The 3,966-nt window shown below is 36.8% G+C and overlaps 1 protein-coding gene across 1 annotated transcript; it reads right to left on the bottom strand.

Moving 5' to 3' along the window:
- Positions 1 to 320: 320 nt before the first annotated feature.
- On the bottom strand, positions 321 to 1,268 carry LOC113915245 (olfactory receptor 8J2-like). Its single transcript, XM_027581067.1, has one exon. The coding sequence runs from the start codon at positions 1,266 to 1,268 to the stop codon at positions 321 to 323; it is 948 nt and encodes a 315-aa protein (XP_027436868.1).
- Between the last annotated feature and the right edge of the window lie 2,698 nt (positions 1,269 to 3,966).

Below are 3,966 nucleotides of genomic sequence, written 5' to 3'. Positions count from 1 at the left end.
CTCACATAACTTCTTCAGCTCTCAGACTTTCTCTTCCTTGGCTAGAAATTACAAAAACCCAGTAGCCAGCTGTGTTGCACTTTAAAATGTATTTATTTTGAAATTATTTTTTACTACTTAAATAAGTGTACTTTCTTTGGTCAACTAATACATCTTTGTGCTAGGGAAAGTTGGATATTTGAGGTTGGAATAGAAAAGATTAAGATTTTCCCATTGACATCCTTGGAATTTTTCACTATTTATTGCCTCTGCACTTAGCAGGGATTAGCTTTTCAGGAGTAAATACAAATCCTTAAGTGAAGACAATTGTAGTTTTAAATTTACATTAATTTGAAAGCCTGCCAAGTATTCTTTAGGAATCTCTTCAATGCATCCTTCACATCCTTGTTCCTCAGGCTGTGTATGAGGGGATTCAGCATTGGTATCACCAGGGTGTAGAAGACAGAGGCCATTTTATCAGTATCTAATGAATGGTTGGTCCTTGGTTGCAAATACATGAAAAGAAGGGTCCCATAGAACACAGTGACAGCCATCATGTGAGAGGCACAGGTGGAAAAGGCTTTTCGTCGGCCCTCTGAGGAATGTATCCTCAAAATGGCAAGGACAATATTAAAGTAGGATGTTAGAACAATAATCATAGAGAAAAACAAATTGGTCCCTGAAAAGGTAAACACTGCTGTTTCTGGAATGTAGGTATCAGAACAGGACAATGCCAACAAAGGGACATTATCACAGTAAAAATGGTCTATTACATTGGAAGAGCAGTATGACATGGAGAACACACAGGAGGAGACGGTCAGTGCTGTGGTCAGACTGTAGAGGTATGTGAGGGACACCAGCCGTATGCAGATCCGTGGAGAGACCACCACCATATACAGCAGGGGGTTACAAATCGCCACATAGCGGTTGTAGGCCATTGTGGCCAGCATGAAAATCTCACCAACAATGAAAACCAGGAACCCACCCAGTTGGGCTACACAGCCACAATAGGATATGGTTTTCTTTGAAACCAAGAAGTTTACCAGCATATTTGGGGCAGTGACAGTAGAATCGCCAAGATTGATGATAGCCAAATGCCTGAGGAAGAAGTACATGGGTGTTTGAAGCTGAGAGTCAACACTGGTGAGGGTGATGATGCCCAGGTTCCCTGCCATGGTCAGCCCATAGATGATCAGGAAAACAAAGAAAAGTGGAATCTGGAGCTCTGGGTGATCTGAGACTCCCATGAGAATGAACTCATTCACCTGGGTGAGATTTTCTGAGGGCATTTATTTTGTTGTTCTCATCTTTTAATGGGGAAATTGAGAGGAGAGTAGTAGATGGTGAAGTCGATTTTTCTGGTAGATGCTAGATTTTAGACTGTTTTGTTTAAATCAGATTATCTTTGTTCACAATAAAAAATGTCAGACCTCGGGCGCCTGGGTGGCTCAGTTGGTTAAGCAACTGCCTTCGGCTCAGGTCATGACTCCGGAGTCCCAGGACCGAGTCCCACATCAGGCTTCCTGCTCAGCAGGGAGTCTGCTTCTCCCTCTGACCCTCTTCCCTCTCGTGCTCTCTGTCTCTCATTCTCTCTCTCTCTCAAATAAATAAATAAAATCTTTAAAAAAAAAGTCAGACCTCATTTGTATTTCTCCACATCCTTTAACAAAATTCAGAAATACAAATTTTCTAAAGACCAGTTTCAGGTTAATTGAACAGTTTTACCAAGCTATTAATTTTTCACCTATGTTTTAAATATAATTTATATTAGTTGAATATATATTAATCTACTATAGTATATGCATTAATATTTATATGCATATTTAAACACATTAATTATAATATTGCATGAATATATATTTACATATACACATACATGCCTCTGTGTTTGTTTCCAATAATAAATGATAGATACATATAAGAAGTTGATGAACCAGAGTGACTTCCAGGGACTTTCAGTTATTTTTAGCTTAGCTGCCACTGGCTGTCTGTTCAATCCACACCTTGGTACCATCCTTGGGAATTTTATATTTCTGCATGAAATACTTTGACAATGCTGGGTTTTCCTTATCAGTTTCTACCACACCATGCTGTTTCAGCTGCCCACCGACAGACTCTACCTCCCTGTCTTTCTTCTTAGGGTTATTCAGAAACCTAATTTTTTTTAAATAGTCACATTTCTTCTGCCAAATAAACTAGTTCTTTTTATCACTCTGACCTCTACCTGCTCAGATGCTTCTCTATTATTGTGTTCTGGCACATCTTTTTGTCCATCTTACAGCTCTTTCCTTTAAATTGTTTAAAGCCTGTTTTGATGTTTTGAAAAATATTACTTGTAGTTTTGAATTGCTCAACTTTGATCATTTGTTTTTCTTATACAGAGAAATATGTAGAGAAGACTGCTAACATTATTTGCTATGTGGTGTATGCTGGACCCAGAACAATACTAGCCTTTTCAAAATAATGATCTCACTATCCTGCAGGTGTGTCTTAGAAGATGGACATAATTATTTATATGTCTGATTGGACAGTTGAGGCTCAATGAGATTAAGTTATGCAAAGAGTCTGTGTATAATATTGATTAATGCTATGGTTTTTTGACTTTGCTTTATGTGTTTTGTTTGCTTGTTTGTTTGGTCACTTGGTTGGTTGGATGTTAAGCCACCAATTACCAGCTGTGTGATTTTTATCAAGCATTTATATTCTTGTGTTGTGTGAACGTAATGAAATAATACAAAAACATGCATTAGTACAGAGCCTGTTAACAAAGAATGCAGAATAACTCGTAATGGCTGTTCTTATTATTAGCATGTTTTTAATAATTTTTTAATGTGGTTTTCTGTTTGTGTCCCAGTAACTCATTTTATCTCACTGAGAAGTTTTGTAGTTGAAATGAGAAATAGCAAGTGCATTATGATTTTGCATATTTAAGCAACTGGGACACGTGATATCTGGTTATGTATTTAAAAAACAATGTAGGTTGTATTCTCCCACAACCTGATTCTTCCTTAAATCTGTGGTGTTTGTTGAATCAAAAAAAATGTATTCCATATATCAAATATGTCTGATGAGGTTATATGATTGTGTTGCACTTAGATATCCCATATCTCTCTTCTCCTACCACCACATCTGAAAAGAAATGTATGGATAAGTTCACGGTGGAAAATAGAGTGGTGACATTGACTTTAGACCATACATTTCCTGCTTGTTTCCTGCACATAAAGCAGCTCAGTGCATATCACTCTGAGATTTAATATACTCAATAAACATCCTTAATTTAACAAGAGCACCAACAACAGTAATTGTGGACTGTGAACTATGAATTCATGCAATTAGCTTTTAAAAAACATATTTGCTTATATCATTACCTGTTACTAATTCCTTCGTCTAATGAAATACTACTAATAGCCAAGCCTAGGTGTTTTTTTATCTTGGGTAAGTATGTCACTGAAATAAAGTATTTTTTCTCTTGTTCAGAAGGTTTCTGATTTGTTTCTGATAAAGCTGTGTTAGTTTTCTCCCCATATTTTTTCAAGTTTCTTTTTGAAAAGAAATATTTTATGTCTACCAAAATAACACGTCAGAAAAGATCTTTAAAGATATACAAAACGTGGAGGCGCCTGGGTGGTACAGTCGGGTTAAGCATCCTACTCTTGGTTTCAACTCAGGTGGTGATCTCATGTTTCTAAGACTGAGCTCTCTGTAGGGCTCTGCACTCAGCGTGGAGTCTGCTTGATATTCTCTCTTGCTCTCCCTCTGCTTTTCCCACTCACGCTTTCTCGCTCTCTAAAATAAAAAAAATAAAAATATTTACCTAATATTAATCATTTATATTACAGTTGAGCTGAGGCATAATAGTGAAAATATTTATAAATACCTTCTGAAATGATTTTAAGAGATATTCTATTGGCCTCTAACCGTGCAATGTGTCTTAAACTTATTTAAACCTGAGTTGTCTTAGGGACAAACTGTAACTTGATATGAGTG

Source organism: Zalophus californianus, chromosome 11, assembly GCF_009762305.2.
Source record: "Zalophus californianus isolate mZalCal1 chromosome 11, mZalCal1.pri.v2, whole genome shotgun sequence".
NCBI lineage: Eukaryota > Metazoa > Chordata > Mammalia > Carnivora > Otariidae > Zalophus > Zalophus californianus.
Note: the sequence above shows the minus strand (reverse complement) of the source record. Positions and strands in the feature narration are given on the sequence as shown.

Excerpts from the sequence above, each read along its gene's own strand:
- LOC113915245 (XM_027581067.1), bottom strand. The coding sequence starts at position 1,268 with ATGCCCTCAGAAAATCTCACCCAGGTGAATGAGTTCATTCTCATGGGA.